General features: G+C 34.6%; 1 protein-coding gene across 1 annotated transcript in view; it reads right to left on the bottom strand.

Annotated features, from left to right (window-relative positions):
* Positions 1-8,516: 8,516 nt before the first annotated feature.
* Positions 8,517-25,333, bottom strand: part of LOC111413758 (max-interacting protein 1-like) — a 43,100-nt gene continuing 26,283 nt past the window's right edge. Inside the window, exons 3-5 of the mRNA XM_023044859.2 lie at positions 16,274-16,388; positions 10,402-10,621; positions 8,517-9,994 (exon numbers count right to left, since the gene is read on the bottom strand). Coding sequence (XP_022900627.1) covers positions 9,816-9,994; positions 10,402-10,621; positions 16,274-16,388 — 514 coding nt within the window. The 3' untranslated portion in view covers positions 8,517-9,815. The remainder of the gene's footprint in view (positions 9,995-10,401; positions 10,622-16,273; positions 16,389-25,333) is intronic.

Raw genomic sequence — 25,333 nt, 5'->3', positions numbered from 1 at the left:
ATGATATTTGCCAAATATTTATTTAAATATTAATGAAACCAATATCTAATTATTAATTATTAATTGTGAAATCTGTTTTCATTGGTTTGAAATCAAATTTCATTTGTATGAAATCTGTTTTCGCTAGTGTGAAATCAAATTTTATTTGTGTGAATTCTGTTTTCGTTAGTGTGAAATCAAATTTCATTTGTATGAAATCTGTTTTCGCTAGTGTGAAATCAAATTTCATTTGTGTGAATTCTGTTTTCGTTAGTGTGAAATCAAATTTCATTTGTATGAAATCTGTTTTCGCTAGTGTGAAATCATATTTCATAAGTGTGAAATCATACTGTAAAAGGTATAGATGTTGTCGTGACTCTAATTAGATACATTTCTAATCTAATCAGTGTAAATTATTAAAAATTCGCTCTAATTTTACTTTATTAATTGACAAAATATCACTAAATAGTGTGTATCTTCCACTTATTAGAGTTAATTTTTAATAGGAGTGGAGTATTTTTAGGGAAGTCTTACGTTTGTAATAAAAATCAAAATTATAAAATATTTGTTTTTATTTTTACTTGTAATATATTGTTATAACTTAAATTTAAAAAAATTAAATTCTGTTTATATACATATATAACATATATAATACTTAATTCATTTTAAAGTTTCCACCGAGTCACCATCAAAACTGCATCTAATGAGTCTTTTATAAGTTTCCTATATGTATAGTTGCACCAAGTTGCACATACTTACCAATCTTCACAAGGAACTTATATGTAAAATCTTCCGGAAGTTCCACTAATTTCACATCATGAATGTTTTATTTTGGTAAACATAATTAAAATAAAAATAATCGTTCTTTCTTTCTATATCGCGTTAATCAGGTCTCGAGACGTTTTCGAGTTCCGACTCGTTTAGTTAGATGACCGTTAAAATTTAGCTGTATCACACCACATGTTGATCACGTGGTACCGACGAGTAATCCCGAGCAAAATCCCGAAGGAAAAGTACACGTCTAGTGTAAAATTTAATGTTTTATACACTGTTGGACATAATTCACGAGCACACCCTATATAATCTGAACGCGTGAAGATAAATCCATAATATTTGCGGAGCACAAAAGTTTACTGTAGACGAGTTTATTCATTGAGTTTCGAGTTGTTCCGTCGCGGCATTGTTGACTGAGCCGCCCTTCTAAGTGGAACATTCCGTCGTTATGGAGACCGAAGTGGATGGAAAATACCGGTCGTTTTTAGTGTGGTGTGAGGGACCACATTGTTATCGTACTCTGTGCGCAATGGATGGGCGATCGCGTTACTTAAGCGAGTTTGAGCGAGGAATGTTTGTGCGTATGCACATTGAGGGTGTATCGTTCTGTGAAATTGCGCGTCGTTATCGGCAGTGCAACGGGCATGGTAAGAATGATCTGAGGTAGGACATAGGTACCTTCAGTCGCGGCCGGGACGGCCCTGCGCGTCCCCAGCACACGAGGATCGCGTTCTTCTGCTCAGCACTTTAGCGTCGTGTGTGTCCTCCTCAAGGCAACTTGGAGCTGTTTGGCCACCGGCAGGGGAAGGCCCACTCACTACGCGAACTGTACGGCGGCGTTTGATAGATAGTGGACTGCACGCGCGTCGTGCGATACAGCGGATTCCAATAACACCCGAGCACCGCAGCATACGTCACGAGTGGGTCGACGCTAGGCATTAGTAGGTTGCCCAGTAGAGGGACATTTTGTTTTCCGACGAATCAAGATTCGAATTGAGCACCGGTGATGCGCGAATTTTAGTTCGTCGGAGCCGTGATGATTGTCTACTCGAGCAGTATGTGCAAGAACGCCCTATCGATCGACAACCGAGCATTATGGTATGGGGTGCGATTACATGGTGGACGTACACGTCTGCTGCGTGTATAGCAGACCATGACGGGTCAAGGATACGTAGATGAGGTGCTACGGTCCGTTGTACTTCCCTGCGTTCGGCGGCTCCCAGGTCTGCTATACATGCACGACAACGTACGGCAGCACATCGGGCGTGTTGTACAGACCTTTGTGGTAGAGCACCATATACGAATGCTTCCATGGCTAGCTCGGTTTGCGCATCTGAATCCGATCGAACATGTTTGGGACATGACTGGTCGGAGACTTCTACGTTATCCGGCTTCCTCGGCTAACGTTGAGGAGCTATGGAGGCGAGTTGAGGTGGCATGGTTGGCTATCCCTCTCGCTACAATATTGCGACTTATAGACTCCATGCCACGTCGTGTAGCGATGGTACGCGAAGCTCACGGGGGATACTCTCGCTATTGATGTTTCTCCTCCCAGCAGAGTTGTGCCGTTCTCCATGTGAGAGTAAGTTATACTACTTTAGTACTACTTCCATACCAAATTTTATTGCGCTAGACACACGCGTTCAGATTATACAGGTGTGCTCGTGAATTATTTCCAACAGTGTATATTACATAACTTCACTAACATAAGTAAAAAAGAACTCTCCTTTAGAGAACTGTAAAAACTACTCTATTAAGTGAATAATATATGAACTCTATATTAATATTAAATATAGTGTATATTAGAGTTATTTTTACCATGTGATATTACAATTTTTACTCTAATTCTTTTTACCAACTACTCTAAAATTTTTACACGACACGATTTTTTCCTGTGTGACGTCATCTGTAGACCTCATAGCTACGTACGGTACATTTACATTTACAAATTATCAGTCTTTGAAGATGTAAAGTTTGTTGTAACCAGTGAACATTTCTACGTAATATTTATGTGGGATAATAAGCGAATCACGGGTTGTTTTTTTTGTAACAATCTTTAATGTAAGGTAGAGAAACCAGTTATGGCCACATTTAGTACCCTTCAACTTTACCCTTCACTTTTAGTACCCTTCAATTCGGTATCTTAGTTAAAAATTGGAATACATGCGAGAAAAAAATCAAAATACTGTTTCTTAGCTCTTGTTGCATATAGACCTTCCATTTTATTTGCGTATCAAGTATTTTAAAATAAAAAATAATTTTCAAAAGTAAATCAATTTCTCCATTTATGGCCACCAAAACCGCTGTTATGGCCATAAAAGTTTCCACTTATGGCCACCATAATTTGTTTGCGTAGAAATCAACCGCAATAAAGTATAATTTTTAGACTTTATTAAGCACATAGATACAACAAAAGTTAAGGAAATGTATACATTTATTGTTTTTCAAATACGTCTACAGCACTGCGGAAAACAATCGTCATCTTTTGACCAACATTTTTCAGTTCGGGTTCTGGAAGCGTTCCAAGGATTTCTTCGTTTGTAATGGCACATTTGCCATTGTCTAACACTTTGAAATGTGTCTTATAATTAGTCTGATCTAAGCTTTTTAGACATTCTACTTCAAACTCATCGTCATCCAACACGCATAAAATTTTTGCAACACACTCCCGCGTGCTGTAACTCCATACATATCAATTGTTTCTTAATTTTCTGTCTCAATATCGTCTATATCATCTAAGCTGCTCCCGCTTTCATTCCACTCTTCTTCCTCCTCTTCTTCTAAACAGTTTTCCTTTGTCTTCTTCGTCTTTTTTGCCTTCTGCCCTTTTTCTACTTTATTTTTCTGCATTATCCTTTTCTTCTTTCTCTCCATTTTCAGCTCTTCTTGAATTTTCTTCTCTTTCTCTTTGAGTTCAAAATATTCCACCCATTTGTCAGACGTAACAACGCTTGGAGTATATTCTTTTTTCCTTTTTCGTACTGTCGGTTTATGGTGTGGTCAAGGAATGACATCACTGAGGCCAGAGATCGTTTAGGCGTGGCAAGTATATTCGACGTTGCTGATGTTAATGGATCAACACTTTCAGCTTTGCTGTTGAAGTACAAATCCTGTAATTGTTGAGCAACAGCTTTATTCTCTTTTTCCGAGGATAAGCCTTGGAGTTGACGAGGCAAGCACTCTTGGGAGTTTGAAATTTGGGGTGTTTGCACCTCAGTGACTATTCCATTAGAAGCTTCGAATTCTTGCATCACCGCTATTTCTGAAACTGGATTATTTAGTATCGTTGGTAATGTTTCTTGAGGGAGTGCAGGTACCTGAATGGGAGGGTCGGGGTGGAGCAAACTGTTCGCATGCATTGACCGCAAATAAAGTTGTCACATTCTCTTTATCCGAATTTGTTGATTCATTGTAAACGTTTTGTCCTCTTGGCCTGATAATGAGTCCGGGTTTGGCTCCTTTTGGAGCCAAACAGCAGCAAGTCTCATCCATATTAAAGACGCGCTCTGGATCCCTTATTGCTATAATTTCTTCTTCTGTGAGTAGAATTTCAACGTCCTTAAACCAGTTCCGCATTTCTTCCTCAGTAACAGTGCCCCTTGCCTTGTTGACATATTCAACATGCTTCTGGGTGTCTATTTTGGAAAGAAGTAAACCACTTTTTGCCGGGCTTATTGTTGGAAAATGGAGTTTTCAAAATCCATTAAAGCATCAAATTTAACAGAATGGCCATAACTGGGTTACGCTAATTCACTTATGGCCACATCATGGCCATAACTGGCAAACTTCACAAAATTTGCTCTACTTATGGCCACGTTAACAAAAATACGCTTAACCTCAATTTATAGTTATAATATTATTAAATACTTTGACACTAACGTATTTGTGTTCATAAGATAGCTTAAATATGAAACGACGCTAAAGATAATAAAAGATTAAATGTGCATTGCTCTTACCGTTTTTGCTAAGATTTTCGAGCACAGCACATCAGCTAAAACATGGAAACCATTTTCAAATTGTTTCAATATTAGAAACGTCATCTAACACCGTCTGTGATGAATTATTGTCTGACAAAGCCCTATAATGCGTAACGACTTCCTCTGAAATGGCCATAAATGGTACAGTGGCTATAAACGGTGCCCCTACCCTACGTCAACATACAATAAGTTTAACAAAATATAATCATTTAAAAAAAAATCATATTTTAATAATAAAGTTTTAATATAAACTGACCGACAAAAAAACCGGCCACTATAAATTTGCCACAACTTCAAAGCTGGCTTTCTCGCGAACCACGCATTCGATTTTGATGATTCTTTTTTTGATGATTGAGAAATTTTCGTTCAGATTTTAATTTGAGCATATACGGGGTGAGAAAAATGAGAAAGACTTTTATTTTCGAAATTTGTAACACCCTGTGGGGTGCAGCTGCTACAGCAGAGGGTATTACCTGGAATCAAACAGTAGCCCAATCTTTTCTGAGCATTTTCTTTTTTTATTCACTCTATTATCTCTGTTACTAACAAAGGTGCAGTATATTAAAGCGATCGCCTGTGAAAACAAGATGAGTGACAATAGTAGCTGATGACCGTTTTATTGTTCTAAGCAATCGTAGAACGACAGCTGTAGAGGCTCGGCATCGTCTTCAAATGGTGCGTGTTGTTGATGTCAGTGAGAGAACCATTCGCTGAAAATTTGCTAGAACTGGTCTGGCTGCAAGAAGGCTGCCAAAGGGCCGAGGCTGCTTCTTAGATATCGACGTGCGCGTCTTCAATCTGCGCGCTTACATGTGAATTGGGAGTTCGAGCAATGGAGGAATGAGTAGTGCAATGGAGGTCCTTTTTACGGATGAGTAGTGGTTTTGTCTACTATCACCCGATAGTCAGGAGTGAATATGAAGACGTTGAAATGAAAGATTTGTGGACTACACAATTATGAAACGCGAAAGTTTCGATGGTGGTTCTGTGATGGTGTACCCGGGAATTTCCAAACAAGCCTATACAGATTTTTAATCATTGTTAAAAGTGGCGCCTTAAATCACTGACCTTGAAAACTAAAACTGGACACCCGAAACAGTTTTGCAGAAGCACTTACATTTTCTTAGAATTACAGAATTGCGTACGTCCTTCATTATTGTAAACATCTGTTCTTAGTTCTAATATGCGGTAAAAACAAAGACAAATAAACAAGAACACAAATTTAATTTAATGTAATAATTAATAATAATACGAAAATTAATAGCGTGTGTGCCCCCCACGAGCCAAAATAACGTCATGTAGTCGACGCGGCATCGAACTGATTAGGTTCGTAATTGATTCCTGAGGAATTGTGGTAAACTCTTCTTCAAGAGTAATTCGTAACTCCTGAAGGTTGTCCGGTAGGACAGGACGACGACGAATGCGTCTCTGAAGTTGGTCCCAAAGATGTTCGATAGGGTTAAGGTCCGGGCTGCACGCTGGCCACTCCATCCGTTCAATACCCACCTCATCAAGATATTCGCTAACCACACGTGCTACGTGCAGTCGCGCATTGTCATGCATTAGCATGAATCCGTCACCAATAAAATGGGAATAGGGCATGACAGCTTCTTGCAGAATATCTTGGATACAACGGTGGGCATTTAGCGTGTCATTTTCAACAAAGATGAGCGCTGTATGCGCTTCCGTCAAAATACCCGCCCATACCATGACCGAACCTCCATGGAAAGGTATTCTTTCCGAAATTGTGCAGGTCACAAACCTTTCATTACGACGTCTCCACACTCGTTCTCGACCATCAGGTGACCGGAGACAAAATCGGGACTCGTCATTGAAGAGCACCTTACCCCATTGTTCTATTTCCCAATTCATATGCAGGCGCCCAAATTGAAGACGTGCTCGCCGATGTCTCTGGAGCAGCAGCTGTTTTTTGGCAGGTCTTCTTGCAGTTAGATCACTTTCAGCAAGTCTTCGACGAATGGTTCTTTCACTTACGTCAACCCCACGCACCATTTGAAGACGATGCCGAGTTTCTACAGCAGTCGTTCTAGGATTCCTCAGAGTGTTTAGCACAATAAATCGATCATCAACTGCTGTTGTCACTCGTCTTCTACCGGAAACTTGCCGCCTAGTAAAATTTCCTGTTTCCACATATCGGTTCCAGGCATCGTATGGGCAACGTACCGCTGACTTTTGCCATCTTCAATTAAACTAATAATACGCGCAACATCAGTTATTGACAACGGCATCTTTGACAACTGTCAATTTACTATTCGAAACAACTGACATACGCTACCTAGCGCTCCACCTTAGATTTTGCATGCTTGTTTGTCTTGTTTTCACAGGCGTTCGTTTTAAAACACTGCATCTTCGTTAGTAACAGAGACAATAGAGTGAATAAAAAAACAAAATGTTCAGAAAAGATTGGGTTACCGTTTGATTGCAGTTAACACCCTCTGCTGTAGCATCTGCACCCCACAGGGTATTACAAATTTCGAGAAAAAATGCTTTTCTCATTCTTGCACCCCCCGTATATGCTCAAATTAATATCCGAATAAAAATTTCTATCGCAGGATTATTACAGAAGAATCAACCTTTCGATCAAAAAAGGAATCATCAAAATCGAATGAGTGGTTCGCGAGAAACCCAGCTTGAAATTGTGGCAAAATTTTAGTGGCCGGTTTTTTTGCCGGTCAGTTTATTTTAATAATGTCATTTTAGATATTCACATGAAGCAACTTGCTCATACTTGTCTTATTATGCTATTTTAGTAAGAGCGCTTTCTTATGAGGCGGTCCGGCGTTTGCCTACAATGGCAAATGTTGGTTGCATACCCTACTGGGGCATCACTTTATTCGGCGAACACGCAGTCCAGTTGATAACCATGTCACTGGTATTTTCAGGATTTGGCTTCGGGCTTCCTTCCTCAACTCCTCTCTATCCTCTTGGAAACGACTCTATCATTTGTCTCAACTTTGGATCCTCTTTATTTCTCATTTCAATTCCTAGTAATAGTCGAATTCGGATGGTTTGAATGCTTCTTTGAAGAGGAATTTAGAAAACGCTGAAAAAATCTATAATGTAAAAAAAAACCTATCTGTAAAAATCTTTAATGTACGTCAACACACAACAATAAGTTTAACAAAATATATTGAATTCTTAATTTTCGCAGAATAATTATACAACACGTTTTTCTATCTAACAACAAACATTGTTTTTTTTAGAATATTCTTTATTTTACTAGCCTTCTATATTGACGGGCATCCTACATTTGCAATTTTAAAAACTTATTCAGTTGCGTGGTTTAAGAGGAATTGCGAGTTAAATGAAATAACTACCTAATATTCGTGGATGACAAAGTCGATCCAATTGCATTGTGATTTTTAATTTTCGGTTAATTTTGATGAATACAAATTCGATTAAGAAATAATAAAAGCTTATATATCGTCATATCGTTTCCCCCTTCGCACAGAATAACTTTCATTTGGTTCATATTACATACAATTTTTTTCGAGATAATCGCTAGTCTCATGTTAAATGGACCATTCTGTATGTATAAAGAAAAGAACAAAACATAATATCCAAATTAATGCAGTAATATCAAAATATAGAGATTTGAGTTTACGAATATCCACGTAGAAAAATTAAAATCAAAATTTGTAACAATTTATATAAAAAATACTTTGAGGACGGGCAAATGTCTAAACTTGTCAAGTTTAAACAGATACCATCGCATTAAGTCCAGAAATAATGAAATTTATGGAAATTTGTTAAATAAAAAACATATTTTAGACATAAACTTTATTTATAATATTTTTGAAAAAATATGTAGAGAACATATTTAAAAATTATTTACAAGACTTGACGAATCGGAAATAAAGTGGTTCCTTATTTTTATTTATTGAAAATTATTGATTTTTAGTGCTCCGCGTTTCTACGAGCGGTGATTTTTAATAAAAGGAGCTCTAAACAATTTCTTTCCTTCAATAAAAATGACTATTTCTTTGACTTAGTAGCTAAAACTGGCTTGGTTTTCATGTTCAGGTTTTAGTCAAGAAGGAATTTGCTTTTAGAACCCCCTTACTTTGTTTCTTATTGGGATTTAAAGTAAAATCAGAGAAAGAGAAGCGGACTACACAGCGTTTTATTGGTTACTTTAACAGTTTTTTGGTGGGGTAAATACCCATTTATGGTTTTTTAAACTTTTTTTTTTGGATTTTATTATTTTTGCGGGGCTCTAAAACTTTTTAACTTAAAAAGGAATTTATTTTCTTAATTTTCCTTTTTATTTTGATTATCAACGTTTTCTTCTTCGATTTTTTAAATTTAATTAACAAAATCGCCAGATCGAGATATGTACATAACAGAATATATTAAATATATAGATTTTTTTTAAAACGATTTCTAAGTAAATAATAATACACGGTAATAATTAGATAATAGATAATAATAATTATAAAAAAATATCTGGCAACAGTCTCTCTCTAAAAAAAGATAATAATAATAACAAATACTCTTTTATTTATATTATTTTTATTTTATTTATTAATTTTTTTTCACTTGAAGAGAAGATCTTTAAAAAAAACTTAATCTTAACCTCATAAAATAGAGATTTAATTCAATTTAACATCAAACCGATGTTAAAAAAACAAATTTTCTCCCGCAAATTTTTTTTTTTTGTTAAATCCGTCCCTCCTCTTAGTAACTTGATTTGTACTTGAATCAGACAGATTGGGGCCCCCTTCTTTACATTTACCCCATTTTCTCCGATTGTATCCTCCTCATTCTCCCATTTTTTCTTATTTTAACAACACGATTTAATCAAAAAAGTAGGGCCCCATTTTAAATAAGCAACGTCCCATTTTTCTTTAACATTTAATTATCACACTCATTCGCGTTTCTTATTCTCCTTCTTTGTCGTTCCGGCGACTCTCTATTTCTATCTATATTTTATTTATATTTATTATGTACAAAATAAACGGCGACGTTGATGATGATGACGAACGAACGAACGTACGACGGGGTTGAGGGAGAGAAGGGGGCGCAAACGACGGCGGCGTCGACGGCGAAGGGGGCCTCCGTCGATTAAAGCGCTTCCATTTCGGATAATCGAAGCGATAAAGTGGCGGAAAACGTGGTCGACGCGGAACTACGCCCGCCAGACGATGACGACAAAGATGAACGGATGCTAAATGAGCCCCCTTCGTCAGAGTCGCTACTTTGGGCTCCGCTGCTACTTCCGTAACCCATAATATCCACTTCATCTGTAACAAATTTAATTTTTTTTATACTTCTGTCATCTCTTAAAATCTATTAACACTAAAATAATACTCTTTATACCTTATTGGTGTGTGTCAAAATAGTTTAAAACATTTTTAGATTATTTGGCAATAACGAAAAAAGTTACAAAAAGGTTTTCCATAAAATTCAAAAACTTTAGTATATGGAAAAAGCTAATTGGTGTAAATCAAAATGGTTCTAATCAGTTAAAAAAGCATCTAGAGTACTTGATAAGTATGAAAGGACTTCAAAAATTGATTTTGACGTTTTTTGAAACTTCCAAAGATACCAGTAAAAATAACAGTTAAGTGAAAAAGCTTGTTGGTGTATGCCAAAACAATTTAATATGAAAGTTAATAATAAAACAAAGCTGATTAGTGTGAATCATTACCTGATTCGGAGACTGGTGATGGTATGGACGATGATTGCGAAACGATGGAATGACTGCTTGAAACGGTAGAGGACGATGAGGAACACTCCGAAACGGAGCGCCTCTTCGAAGAGATCGACTGGAAGTGCTGAAGCTGCTCCAGTTTAAGTTTCAGGTACCTTTGTTCCCTGTTCAAGTGTTCCTTGTACGCGTTATTTCTTCGTTCTCTTTCTTCCAAATTCTACGCACACCAAAATAAAAGAATCTAATCAATAATTTCATTTCGTCAAAATATTTATAATATGTACATAATTATTTTAATCGGCCAACATATCTTAAAATAATAGTGTATATAAATAAAGTAGATTAGATTGCATAATCTCCCAAATAGACATAATAATACATAAATAAACTGTTTGTAATCCCTGAAACGCTCTTTCGAATTATTTAAAATCATTATAATAATTGGAATTGTGGATATCCAAAAATTATAACATACGTCTTTTTATCTACATATCCAATTGTGAATCCCCGAAGTTTTTTTCAATTATCTCACCATAAGATATGAGTAACCAACTAGTTTTGAAGTAAATTTTCACCTTTACATATTTAATGTCGGTGTGTCATAAAACTCATTGTGCAAGAGTTGCATGAATCAAATCATTGCAGGTAATCTAAAACCTTTAATTTCCCATCTGGTTCCATTAGAGTGTGAATGGTTTAATTTAGTATTAAGAGGTTTGGGTTGGAACTATTTTCGTTCCAATTTAGATATGCTATGAATGAGCTAGGTTTTACTTGAGCACTTTGGATAGAGTCTGATTTTGATGTGAAAAAGTTGTAGTTCTGAATCAGTTAGGTTTCAATAGTTTGGGCAATACTTTGTATGTAGATGCGTTAGGATTAGCTTAGGTAAGTTCTGGATAAGATAAAATATTTGATTTGGGTATTGGCGGACTAGGTTTGAATTAGACTTGGTTTCGATATAAACACGTCGACTTGGGCGTAGATGGGTTAGATTTTGTGTGGATGTGGATCGGATAGATTCGGATTGGAAGTGAATTCGTTGGGATTAACTTGGGTATGGATAGGTTGCCTTTGAATTAGATACTTTTTGGACAAGATGTGGAGCAAAAAAGTAAAAAATTCAGTTGATAGAGCTTAAACTGTATAGTAAAATACAAAAAATCTCTCCCGCATGCGGTGTCCAAACGCACAAGCTGGCCAATGTGTGCTATCATAATTAGAGAACCAAACAAGAAAGCTAAGATTTTATAATATCAGGTTATTAGATATAGCTAAATAAATCTAAATAATGTTTAAATATTAATATTTGCTTTATTAATTAAGATTAGTACTATGTTTTCTTCTAAATATCATTTGCGCTTTGTGCAAGGGACAGAATCTCTCGACAAACCCGCAAAAGAGAATCGTTGTGCCCTTCACCAGGAGACGAAAGTTGGATGGACTAATCCGACCAACTATCCAAGGTGAAGAAATTCGTTTCTCAAAGGAAATCAAATATCTAAACAAAACCCTCTCATTGAATGGACATTTGTAGGGAGTTTTACACAAACACTATCCTTATGAATTTGTAGTAGTCTTTGTGGAAAAAATTGGGAGAATTGAAAGACTGTACTCGCTCTATGTGACTGTGACTACACCTATGATCACATATGGAGCAGCAGCCTAGTATAGGAAAGACCGACAGACTTCAGTTAACAGTAAACTTTCAATCACTGGTGCGATAAGCACAACGCTAACTCTAGCAATGGATGTTCTGCTTGGCCTATCTCCTTTGCATTTGCATATAGAGAAAGTGGCTAGAACAACCATTTACAGATTTAAGCAGTATGCTCAAACCTGTTCTGACATGTCCTACCAATGAGCTGCGAAAGACATTATAAGCACTGATATTGTGCCAACAATACCGTTAGATTTGGCAGGATCACTATCAGTGATTAATGCTCGATACTAGATTGTACTGCCTAACCGGCAGTCCTTGATCGAAAACGAAAATTCTCTGATTCGGACAGATGCTGGAAATACGTATTCCAGGCGGAAGTATTTGCTATTGACATAGGTGATAAAATCCTTCTTGAAAGGGAGGTGAAGAACATGATAGTACGATTTTTCTCAGACAAACTGGTTAGTGACTGCAAAGGAACATTAAACACACTGAGTTGTAATAACAGAGTTTCTCTGATCTGGGTCCCAGGTCATTTTGAGGTTGCTGGCAATGAAGCGGCAGATGAGCTAGCACGGGCTAGAGCATTTGTGGGGCCAGAGCCAGCAGTTGGTGTATCATTTGCGTTGGCCAAACATAGGATTGGACTGTGGGCTGAAGAGAGACTTCGTCTACTGAGTTGCATGAATCAAATCACTGCAGGTAATCTAAAACCTTTAATTTCCCATATGGTTCCATTAGAGTGTGAATGGTTTACGTTACTATTAGAGGGTTTGGGTTGGAACTATTTTCGTTACGGTACGAGGAGTTGAGTATGCTTAGGTGATTTGAGTAGTGTTAGTTCCGGTATGGATGGGTTGGGTTTGGCTAGGATTCTGGAGGTTTATTGTCTTCTTGAGATAATAAATTCTGAATTTGAGCAACTTAATGAAGTAAAAAAATTATTCACATTATTTTAAAAAAATCGTGAAAAATCGAATTCTTAATATATCTTCATGAAATCTTCCCACTTTATAGAAGAAAGTGCGTACTTTATCAAGAACAAAACGTACTTGAATATCTCAATTCGATCTTGAGATAATTCTTTTTGAACTCAACCTCAAGTATGTAGTAGAGAAAATTTTTACATTATTTTTAAAAAATCGCAATAATAGGACTCTTAAGATATCTTCTTAAAAGATTCCAACCTTATAGAAAAAAGTACGTACTTTTTAACGAACAAAACCGTACTTGAAAATCTCAATTCGTTCTTTAGACAATAAATTCTTCAAAATCTTTAGGGATAACTATAAAAAAGGAAACATTTTTTTGACATTGTGACAATTTGTCATATATTCACGACGATAATAAAGTAAACTTAACCTATAATATAAACGGGTAAAACATCAGTAAATTGAAGAATCATCATAAAATAACAAAGGAAAATTCTTTCTGTATGGGAAAGGTGATTTATAAACGACGTTCCTTTCAATTAAAATCAGAACGTATCAATCGGTTCTTCCTCAATAGAGACCACACGTAATGAACGATTGAAAATTAAATTCAACATTAGAGTACATTTTGAGAATAAATATGATATTTATTTCCCCATTATCAATAAAAACCGCATCTCAGCATCTTAGAGTTCTGGTTTATTTTTATAACGACTTTTTAAGATTATATTGTATCAATTGTAAAAGATATCACCAGATGTCGTATCTCCGGGACATCTAGGATGATATACACTGTGTTAATTAATTATCGTATCCGACGTCATCATTGCAAGTATGCAACCAATATCACAGTGTTGGTATTGTAATACGCAAATCGAGTATACTGTGATATTGGCTGCATACTTGCAATGATGACGTCGGGTACGATAATTAATTAATACACTGCATACCGGGAATTTCATATAACTCGCAATATATGAATGCAGTAACCATCGTTATGAAACTACCATGCACTTGCACTGTCCCACATAAAATGCAACATAGCTTAATAGTACACGCATTGGGTAGTTTTGTAAATGAAAAGTTTTACTTGGAAAAAGGTGACGTCCTTATGATAATCCTGACTTCTCGGTCGTCTTAAGAGACGCACGGCTAAACCCGATTGTTTCTGGTTCTAGGTATAGTGTTAGTTCCACTTTTTGTTCAATAAAATATACCACAATCTAACGCTAAATAACAATTATAACTAGAACTAACACTAGAACTAGAAATATTCGAGTTTGGGAAAGCGTGATACTGAAGTAACACTAGACCTAGAAAGTATCGGGCTTTCCCAAACCCGAATATTTCTAGTTCTAGGTCTAGTGTTAGTTCTAGTTTTAGTGCAATAAAAAAATGCAACATAGTTAACCACTTTCACTAGAACTAACTTTAAACCTAGAACTAGAAACATTCGGGTTTAGCGGCACGCCTCTCAAGACGGCTTTTGCAATACTAGAACTAACACTAAACCTAGGACTAGAAACATTTGGGTTTAGCCGTGCGTCTTCAGACGGATAGAAAAATCTCATCTAAATCTTGTCTCATTAACAACTCCTCCAATGATACGATGGATTCAACGGATTCAACCAACCAACCAGCTCCCACTTTTTTAAGAATGATGGATTGTTTCAAAGTTTATTTCAAATTTGAAATAAAAATGTCAAAAAATATTATACCAAAAAGTTCTTCTTTCTCTTGCACCCATTTATACCTTGTGGTGTTGGATTTTGGATCCATCTTCTATACATTTTCCTATATCTAATCATAGTTTGTACTTCGAAGAATTTCTTCCTTCTTCTTTCAACCATCTTCTCAATCTCTTCCTCCCATTGGACTCTTCGTCTACCACGCTTTCTCTTCCCTTCTGACCTCATGTTGAACATTTTTTTTTGGTATTCTATCTTCTTTCATTCGAACCAGAGGACCATACCAACTTAGTTGTTTTCCCTCTATTTCCTGTACCAGGGGGTTTAAGCTTAGTTCTTCCTTGATGTTCTTGTTCCGTACCCTATCTCTTCCGGTTTTCCACAATATCTTGCGTATTTACTTCATCTCTGCTACTGTTATTTTAGACAATGTTGGACAAGCTGATTTGTGCTACAACGTCCAAGTTTCTGATAATTAAGTGTAGATGGTTTTATATGTATAATTGTATTTTTGGTTTAGTGTTCAATTTCTTCTTGCCTACGAAGGTGTTGTTTATTTGATACTTGATTGCACTTGCTTTTGCTATTCTGTTGCGTATTTACCCGAATGTTTTTAGTTCTAGGTCCAATGTTAGTTCTAGTGATAGTGCTAGTGCAATACTAGAACTAACACAAGACCTACAACTAGAATCATTCGGATTTAGCCGTCGTGAGAGACGTGCGGCTAAATCCGAATGTTTCTAGTTTTTGGTCTAGTGTTAGTTCTAGTATTACACTAGCACTATCACTAGAATTAACTACTCTTAGCCGTCTGAAGACGCACGGCTAAACCTGATACTATCTAGTTCTAGGTCTAGTGCAAGTTCTAGTTTTAGTTCAATAAAAATATGGATCATAGTGATATCTTATATTAACTAGCGCTACCTACCATTGTCACTAGAACAGTACAGTGTGTTAATTAATTATCATAACAGACGTCATCATTGCAAGTATGCAACCAATATCACAGTGCAATACGCATCATACGCAAATCGTATATTGCAATACCATTACTGTAATATTGGCTGCATACTTTGTCGGTTACGATAATTAATTAACACACTGTACGTACCCCAGGTTTCTATGGAAATGTATTTGAAGTGTAATATTTTCTATGAAACTAATAGTAAATTTATCAAACTACTCAATTAAAGAAATCGCATCAAGTTAACAATTAATTAGAAATTCCAAATTACCTGCAATGATTTTCTTACATTTAACACAATAACGAAATTTGCTAAGAAACTTTTTTTGTTGGTTATACATACCTTACAGTGAAATAATCCAAGAAATCATCTTCAATGTTTAGTTACAAACTAAAGATATTAAAGAAATTGTTTTGAATATTTTAATAATAAAAGAACATTCGTTAACTTTTATTAACTAAAACAAAACCAAGAAAACACATTTTATTAAAAACAAAAAGATAAATAAGAGTTTTGACACTTTTTCATACCTTGGGGAGGTTAAATAAGGGATCGTTTAATTTTTGACTCTTTTCTTTTGATTCGTTTGTATCCGATTTTATTTTCTTTTTGTGAACTTACCTTGATGAATTTTTTCGCTTTGGTTAACAACCCCAAGGTAGTGTGCCTGGAAGCCTCCGGCCCCAACGGCACCATGTCTTTCAGGGCGTCCAAACAGTTCTTTAAATGGGCGCGCCTAAAAAATAACCACAATCAACAATAACGATCAATCATTATTTTCAATTTTTATTTCTCTCCCAATCAACAATTCAAATTTCAATTCAAATTTTAATTAAAATTTTCAATTATCCAATCGGAATTTTAACGTAAAAACAAATACTATTTATTTTCAATTAATTTTTGGGTGGTTATTGTATTCATTTTTGAATATAATTTTTTTGTTTAAATTTTAAACGGCGCGTTGTTATTAAACGTCGCGGGTTCAACGACACAGAACAAAAAGAAAAAACGTCGTCGGTCCACATCAACAACAAGCGGACGGACGAACTTTCCAACCTCGACAAAATAGAAAACGCGTAAATGATTACGATTACGACGTTTTGTCTTTTCGTAATCGTACGGACATCATGTAGGAAACGTAAAAAAAGAAATATATCGACAAAAATTAATGATAAGCATTATGACTAAGCTTTTAGATAAACACTAAAAGGCATTTTAAAACGTTTTTAGATAAATACATAAAAACAATTTTTTTTAAACTATACCTTTTACAGTATGATTTCACACTTATGAAATATGATTTCACACTAGCGAAAACAGATTTCATACAAATGAAATTTGATTTCACACTAACGAAAACAGAATTCACACAAATGAAATTTGATTTCACACTAGCGAAAACAGATTTCATACAAATGAAATTTGATTTCACACTAACGAAAACAGAATTCACACAAATAAAATTTGATTTCACACTAGCGAAAACAGATTTCATACAAATGAAATTTGATTTCAAACCAATGAAAACAGATTTCACAATTAATAATTAATAATTAGATATTGGTTTCATTAATATTTAAATAAATATTTGGCAAATATCATTTTTAATTTTGAATGAAAATTATTTGACATTTTGTGACAATCATAAAAATATATCATAAGTTTTGATTTTACATTTGCAATGTCTCGTGTTAAATATAATAAAATATCAATTAGTGATAGAGAAAGAATTATAAAAGCACACGAAGAAGGCAAAGATTGGCGAGCTACAGCTACAGCTTTAGGAGTGAACGTTCGTACTGCTTATGAATGGTTGAAAAAAGATCAATCACTTCCAAAAAAGAAAGGTGGTAATGCTTCTTCCAAAAAGACCGCCGCAATTTCCGATGCATTGGTTAGATGGATTGAGGAAGATTCTACAATAACATTGAAAGGCTTATGTGATCATGTTAGCAATGAATTTCAAGTTAACGTTTGCCAAAACACAATGAAAAACTGGTTGGACAGGCAATTATTTTCACTTAAGGCACTAAGACCACAAATAGTAAATATGAATAATGAGGAAAACAAAGTCAAGCGTAAAGAGTATGTAAACCAAATATTACAAAGTCGAGCAAATGGTAGAACTCTTATTTGGATCGATGAAACAAATTTTAATTTATATTGTCGGCGAAAAGAAGGTAGATCCAAAATAGGTCATAAAGCACACGTAATTCTTCCGGCTTGTAAAGGAAGCAATTTACATTGCATTGGGGCAATGAGTGCGATGCGAATTATCTCATTTGAACATAGAAGAGGATCCTACAAAGCTCACGACTGTAAACAATGGCTGCGTCGCTTAATAGCAACTTGCACTGCGGATGGCATCGAGAAGCCAACATTTATTATTGATAATGCTCCTGTACATTCAAATCTTGAATCTGAACTTGAACCCGAAGAAGATATAGAAATAGTACGCCTTGCTCCATATTCTTATTTACTAAATCCGATTGAGTTGTTATGGAGTAGTTTCAAATCTTCCGTAAAAGTGCAAATGCAAGAAAGAATGCAAGAAATATTGAATTACAGACGCGTTAATAATCAAGGGTTAACACTTCATGAATATAGAATGCGCATCTTAGAAGAAATTTCAGATAGAGCAATTCAAGAAGTTCAACAACAACACTTACTAAGATATTCGAATCATGTAGAACGTTATTATGCAGCAGCACTACAACAAGAAAACATTCAAGAAATATAATTAATAATTTATTGGTTGCTAGATTGGTTGTTAAATTTAATTTAATAATTTTTTGTTATAAATAATGTTCTAATTAAATATTTAAATACTGTGAAATCTGTTTTCATTGGTTTGAAATAAAATTTCATTTGTATGAATTCTGTTTTCGTTAGTGTGAAATCATATTTCATTTGTATGAAATCTGTTTTCGTTAGTGAGAAATCAAATTTCATTTGTATGAAATCTGTTTTCGTTAGTGTGAAATCAAATTTCATTTGCATGTAATCTGTTTTCGCTAGTGCGAAATCAAATTTCATTTGCATGTAATCTGTTTTCGCTAGTGCGAAATCATATTTCATAAGTGTGAAATCATACTGTAAAAGGTATAGTTTGTTTTTAATGTTATCTCATTAGGCATGATTAAACGAAATTAGAAACACAAACTGTTTTGACCAATTGAAGAAATTATTGCAATGTCAGCGTAAATTTAAAAACTAACAGATTAGTAGGAAAAATTTCATTCTCTCAAAACAGGAATAGTGCTTCATGAATCATCGATTAATAATAGCTTTTCCAGGTAAGTTTCTACTTATCTCTGACACAAATAATTATATGATAAAACTTGGTACCAAGAAGCTTCATCATTTTCAGGCTAAATCTCTTCTTAAATTTTGCCAACCAACGCAAAACGTATACTTATTGGTATTTCATTAGCAAGCTGTATTCAGTCTTCTGCAAGCAGTATCTAGTATTCTATTAGCTGTGTTTAGTCTTCAGTAAGCATCATCTAGTCTTTTAATAGCAGTATACAGCTTTCTGCAAGCATTACATCGTCGTCTATACATATATCTAATATTATTTTAGCAGCATTTAGCATTTTGCCAACAGTAACCAGTCTTGTATAAGGAGGATCTAGTCTTGTATAGGTTGCATTTATTTTTTTATAAACCGTAACTAGTCTTCCAATTAGCAATATCTAATTATATCAGCAATAACTCGTCTTTATCTAGCAGTACGTACTGTTTTGTAAGAAGAATAGACTTTCTATTAGCTGTGTATCCTCCTTTAACACTATCCAGTCTTCTCTTAACAGCATATAGCCTTCTGCAAGCATCCAACATTCTGCAAGCAGTAGCCAGTCTTCTATAAGGAGGATCTAGTCTTCCATTGGCAATATCTAATCGTATTAGCAAAGAAGAATTCTATTCTATACAATCCTCCATGTGCACTATTCAGTTTTCTTTAAGCTGTCGTCTATTAGCTTTTTGTAAAGAGTACTCAGTCATCAACAGATCTAGTATCGTATTGACAGAATCTAACATATTGTCAGCAGTAAGCAGCCTTCTATAAGGAGAATCTACTCTTGTACAGGCCGTATCTAGTTTTCTGTAGTCTCCCATTGGCAATATCTAATATAGCAAGTAGTTTTGGAAGCAGTTAATGCAGTATCTAGTCTTCCACAAGTCTATAGCAAGCAGTATTTTTTTGATCTTTAATTAGTTGCATTTAGTCACCCACAAGCATCATATCTTGTCATTTATAAGATGTATACACCCCTCCATTACAAATATTTATCCTTTTATAAGAAGAATCACGTCTTTTGGTAGTATATTATTTCAATCGTGTATTAGCAACATCTAGCCTTCAACCAGCAGATTTTGTTTAAGATGTGTTTATTCATCTACAAGCAGATTTAGTATTCTATTAGCGGCATCTAGTTATCTATCAGCCTTATCTAGTTTTTATGAGGAGAATCTAGTTTTGTAATGACAATAATTAGTTTTCTGAAAGCAGTATGTACTGTTTTGCAAACTTAGTATAGTCTTGTATTAGCAATAGCTAGTCTTTTATTCTTACAATCTGTTCTTTCTCCTACCATAATAACAATGTGAGAACTGATACGTTCAAACACGCGTGATACGTCGGAGATAGATCTTTACTATATCCTTTATTTTCTTTCTGGCACGTGTACAGCTCCAGCTTTTGATGTTTCCGGATTTGACTTTTTCTGTAGTTAGGTTGTTTCGTTTTGGATTCGCCAAGAATTCTTATTATCCAAGAGTAACTTACTTACAGCTCTGAGAACTTAATTATAAAGAAGCCTATTATAAATCAAGAAAATTTATCTTAATAGAAGATTTTATAGCTGGCATAAAATTGCAATGAATTTCATCTACATTCACGCCAATCTATAAAGTACAGATCATGCAAAGTTATTCAGATTATGTAAGTTCTTTATATCTGGCACAAATAATTATATGGTAAAGCTTGTAAAGCAGTATTCAGTCTTCAATTAGCAGCCATCTATTAGCCTTTTACAAGGAGTACTTAGTCGTCAACAGATGTAGTATCATATTAGCGGTATCTAACATTCTGCCAGCAGTAACCAGTATTCTATAAGGCGAATCTAGCCTTGTACAGGCCGTTTCTAATTTTTTGTAGTTTCCCGTTGGCAATATCTACTATTACAAGTAGTTTTGGAAGCAGTTAATGCAGTATCTAGTCTTCCACAAGTCTGTAGCAAGCAATATTTTTCTGATCTTTAATTAGATGCATTTAGCCACCCACAAGCATCATATCTTGTCATTTATAAGATGTATACACCCCTCCATTACAAATATCTACCCTTTTATAAGAAGAATCACGTCTTTTGGTAATATCTTATTTCAATCGTGTGTTAGCAATATCTAGCCTTCAATCAGCAGTATTCAGACTTTCATAAGCAATTTATTGCCTTCTGCAAGATGTGTTTATTCGTCTACAAGCAGTTTTAGTATTCTATTAGCGGCATCTAGTTTTCTATCAGCCTTATATAGTGTTTTATGAGGAGAAACTAGTTTTGTAATGACAATTATTAGTTTTCTGAAAGCAGTATGCACTGTTTTGCAAACATAGTATAGTATTGTATTAGCAATAGTTCAAACACGCGCAATACGTCGGAAATAGTAAAGATACCTCCTTTATTTTCTTTCTGGCGCGTGTAAAGCTCATGTTTTTGATGTTTCCGGATTTGACTGTTTCTGTAGTTAGGTTGTTTCGTTTTGGATTTGCCAAGTATTCTTATCATCCAGACGTTACTTAAAGCTTTGAGAACTCAATTATAAAGAAGCCTATTATAAATTAACAAAATTTATCTTAATAGAAGATTTTATAGCTGACATAAAATTGCAATAAATTTGATCTACATTCCCTCCAATCTATAAAGTACAGATCATGCAAAGTTATTCAGATTACGCAAGTTTCTTATATCTGGCAGAAATAATTATATGATAATGCTTTTAAAGCAGTATTCAGTTTTCAATTAGCAATCATCTACTAGCCTTTTACAAGGAGTACTTAGTCATCAACAGATGTAGTATCATATTAGCAGTATCTAACATTCTGCCAGCAGTAACCAGTCTTCTATAAGGAGAATGTAGCCTTGCACAGGCCGTTTCTAATTTTTTATAGTTTCCCGTTGGCAATATCTAGTATTGCAAGTAGTTTTAGAAGCAATTAATGCAGTATCTAGTCTTCCACAAGTCTGTAGCAAGGAATATTTTTCTGATCTTTAATTAGATGCATTTAGTCACCCACAAGCATCATATCTTGTCATTTATAAGATGTATACACCCCTCCAATACAAATATCTACCCTTTTATAAGAAGAATCACGTCTTTTGGTAGTATCTTATTTCAATCGTGTGTTAGCAATATCTAGCCTTCAATCAGCAGTATCCAAACTTTCATAAGCAATTTATCTAGTCTTATCTAGTCTCTAGTCTATCTTATCTAGTTTTTTATGCGGAAAATCTAGTTTTGTAATAGTAGTTATTAGTTTTCTGCAAGCAGTATGCACTGTTTTGCAAACATAGTATAGTCTTGTATTAGCAATAGCTAGTCTTTTATTCTTACAATCTGTTTTTTCTTCTACCATAATGACGATGTGAGAACTGACACGTTCAAACACGCGCATTGCGTCAGAAATAGTAAAGATACCTCCTTTATTTTCTTTCTGGCGCGTGTAAAGCTCAGGTTTTTGATGGTTTCTGTAGTTAGGTTGTTTCCTTTTGGATTCGCCAAGAATTCTTATTATCCAGGAATAACTCACTTAGAGCTCTGAGAACTCAATTATAAAGAAGACTATTATAAATCCACAAAAATTTACTTGATAGAACACTTTATAACTGTAAAGTATCTATAAAGTACAAATCATGCAAAGTCATTCTTTACCACTTCGTGATTTTGATATGTAAATAACTATTGTATACCAAGGTTACAATGTTTAAATTCTAATGAGCTAATCACCAAAGTCGCTTGTGACCTGGCCGTTGCGGTAGAAACCATTAAAGATAAAACGGAGACAAGATTGAATAACAAATACTTCATACCTGTTGGATAGCATACTAACCTCTCGTAATCTGGCAAAAATGTTATCTGCACTAACCACTTTCTAAAGTAACCAGTAACGAAGCACGATTTAATTTAAGTTGATTTTTTCAATAAGCAAAGCTGCGGATATTGAGCAGCAGAAAATTCCAAGCAATTTATCAAGCGTGAAAAAGTCAACATCATCATTCATTTAATTCTTTAAGTCTTTTTAAGAATTTAAGATAATAACTCATTTCTACATCTAAAAATAAACAATAACAACTACTTAAAAAAATATATAATTATATTTTAGAATGTATTTAAAATTAAAAAACCATGTAAAGTACAAAACAACTGTTATTTTGTAATCTAGTCAAGTGTGTCTTGAAATAACTAACAAAATAATATTGCGATTATTAAAATAACTTATTATATCACAGCCAGCTTTAATTGCAACCTACTAAAAATAAATCTAAAAACTTGGCATTTGCCGGTTCGTTTTCTCTATCGCTTAAAGATTACTTAATCAACAAAAATAATTAATCAGCAAAACTTAAACAGCGCACACATCCTAAACACGCAGACTCTATTTGGACGCAAAAAGAAACGAAAATAAATTTTTATCTGTCCCAAAGCGCTATCAAAATAAAAACACAACACACATAATTCGACTTTATATAATATTTATTTCGAGAAACTATTCGCGTTTCTCCATCTAAAACGACCTTGAACTGACCTTTCCAAAATAAAACGTCATAATGACCTAAATATACATTCCTCTCGATAAACGGTTTTTGCACATCAGTGAATTTTAAGTCCTCACTCTCTCTTTTCGTCGAAGTATATCTTCCCGTCGATTTTAATTGTTGTGTTTATTCGGCCGTTTGATAATTTTAATGCATTCTGTGGCGTAGTATAGTTGAAAATTAAAAGAGAGCATCAATTTGATAACGCGGACGAGAATAAATTTATCGTGCTGTTCTGGTGCAGAGAGATAGAGAAAGAGGGAGACTTTATTTGAGATAACGATGTGTTTAAATTAAACGGTTAAAATTAGAGTTAACAAGATGCGGTAACAATAATAATAATAATTAACGTTAATATAGTAAAGGTGAAAACAAAAAAAAATAAACCTTGACTTAAATTTATAAATATGAAAGTAAAAGCTGGTAAAAATGAAAGATTTCAGGAGTATATGCAATCCATTGAGATTCGTTGTTAACCATTGGGAGCTATTCGGAGTCAGTGACATTTGAATGTAACGAGATTCGTTGAGATCTTTTAGGATTAGTAGGATTTCCGTAAGGTATTCTGATCACCTCAGGACTAGTAAAAATTAAATATATTAAGAGTCGTTACTAGATATTGGGATGTACTAAGAGCCATTCGGAGCAATTTTGCTACCTTTAAAAGTATAAACTATTGAAAGCTAGTAAAACTGAAAGATATGGGAACCAGTTGAAACTCTTTGAGTGTTATTACTATCTATTAGAAGCTATTCAGATTCGGGGATAAAACATTGGGATGTATTTAAATCTATTCGGAGTAAATGGGTAACTTTAAAAGCGTAGATTATTAAGAGTAGCGGAGAGCTGATAAAAAAGAAATAAATTGGGAGTTGGGAACGAATCAGAGTCAGTAAAAGATATTGCGATGTTCCAAAAGCCATTGGGAGCAATTTGGAGCGATTGTTAGCAATTCGGAGTCAACAAGAGTCGCTCAGATGTATTGAGACCCGTAAAGAAGTACTTATTTCCCTTTAAAGGATGCGGTATTGAGAACTAGAGTAAAAACGAAAGGTTGCTAGGCTCTGAGAACCGTTCGGAGTCACTGAATGATATTGTTAGTTATTCGGAGTCAACGCGAGGCTAAAGTATTCTTTTGATTTTACGTTTTACGTTGTGTCGCGTAGTGTCGTTGAAAATTAAAAAAGAGCATTAAATTGATAACGCGGACGAGAATACATTTATCGTGCTGTTCTGGCGCAGAGAAATAGAGAAAGAGGGAAACTTTTGTTTGAGATAACGATGTGTTTAAAATAAACGGTTAAAATTAGCGTTACAAGATAGGGCAATAATAATAATAATAATTAACGTTAAAAAAAATAAACCTTGACTAAAATTTATAAATATTAAAGTAAAAGCTTGTAAAGATAAAAAATTCAGGAGAATATGCAATCCATTGAGATTCGTTTTAACCAGGGACTAAAAACGAAAAGTATTTTGTTCGTTTCCGATCAGAACGAAAACGAAAAATTTCGTTTTCGTTCTTTTCGTTCACACCCAAAAAATATCGTTTTCGTTTTCGTGAACCGAAATGAAATAACGGTTAAAACCGGTTTTTTACTATTTTTCTAATAAAAGTATGCCAACATGCTTTTTTTAATTTTTTTTTATATTTGACAAATAAGTCACTTGTCATAATTTTAATCATAGCTGGCAAAAATTACTAACATAAAATTTATGCTTTTAAAAACTTAAATGTTAAAAATTTCAATCAACTGCATTTTAAGTGATGATGGCATTTTTGCTTTTTATAAATATTAAAAATAAAATTTAGAATGAATTGTTTAGAACCGTTTCTGTACTGGAGAGGCACGAATCTGTTTTAGTT

The sequence above is a fragment of the Onthophagus taurus genome, chromosome 3 (genome assembly GCF_036711975.1).
Source record: "Onthophagus taurus isolate NC chromosome 3, IU_Otau_3.0, whole genome shotgun sequence".
NCBI lineage: Eukaryota > Metazoa > Arthropoda > Insecta > Coleoptera > Scarabaeidae > Onthophagus > Onthophagus taurus.
This window is presented reverse-complemented; position numbering and strand designations above follow the sequence as displayed.